The sequence below is a fragment of the Sardina pilchardus genome, chromosome 10 (assembly GCF_963854185.1).
Source record: "Sardina pilchardus chromosome 10, fSarPil1.1, whole genome shotgun sequence".
NCBI classification, from domain to species: Eukaryota; Metazoa; Chordata; class Actinopteri; order Clupeiformes; family Clupeidae; genus Sardina; species Sardina pilchardus.
In genome coordinates this window covers 25,183,201-25,183,750 of record NC_085003.1, presented here as the reverse complement: position 1 = coordinate 25,183,750, position 550 = coordinate 25,183,201, and the positions used below count along the sequence as shown (strand labels likewise).

Below are 550 nucleotides of genomic sequence, written 5' to 3'. Positions count from 1 at the left end.
TTGAACTCAAAGTCCAAAACAATAATACCAATCAAGAACTGAAATATCACACAACAATCCATTAATATTCACCATGAATAAATAAACACAAATAAATATATGAATAAATATTTATGTGTTGTAGTTCACTCCATTCTTAGACTTGGACAAGTACCACGCCAGTCAACTGAACTGAAGCCCGGGTCTGTTGATGGCTCTGCAGGAAGGGGAGGGTCTTGTTGAGGTCAGAAAATCTTGGAGTGTGTGTGTGTGTGTGTGTGTGTGTGTGTGTGTGGAGTAGGGAAGGGTCACTTGATATACATGTACTGACCAGGCTGACTTTCTCTATGTGTGTGCATGCATGTGTGTGTGTGTACGTGCATACGTGTATGTGTGTCTGTGTGTGTGTGTGTGCCTCATGGTCTGGTTGGGAGGGCTGTGCATCTGAAGGGGTCACAGGGGGAGAGGCCACTTCGGTTCCCAGCGCTGTCTGAAGCCATCCGGTCCTCCCGCAGAACCACCACCGCATTAGGACTGCCGCAAGACGGAACCCAGCAGAACGAGGGAGAGC

At 47.5% G+C, this 550-nt stretch overlaps 1 protein-coding gene across 1 annotated transcript in view; it reads right to left on the bottom strand.

Annotated features, from left to right (window-relative positions):
* Positions 1–395: 395 nt before the first annotated feature.
* bicd1a (bicaudal D homolog 1a) overlaps positions 396–550 on the bottom strand; it is a 58,370-nt gene continuing 58,215 nt past the window's right edge. The window contains exon 8 of the mRNA XM_062547096.1: positions 396–513. Coding sequence (XP_062403080.1) covers positions 508–513 — 6 coding nt within the window. The 3' untranslated portion in view covers positions 396–507. The remainder of the gene's footprint in view (positions 514–550) is intronic.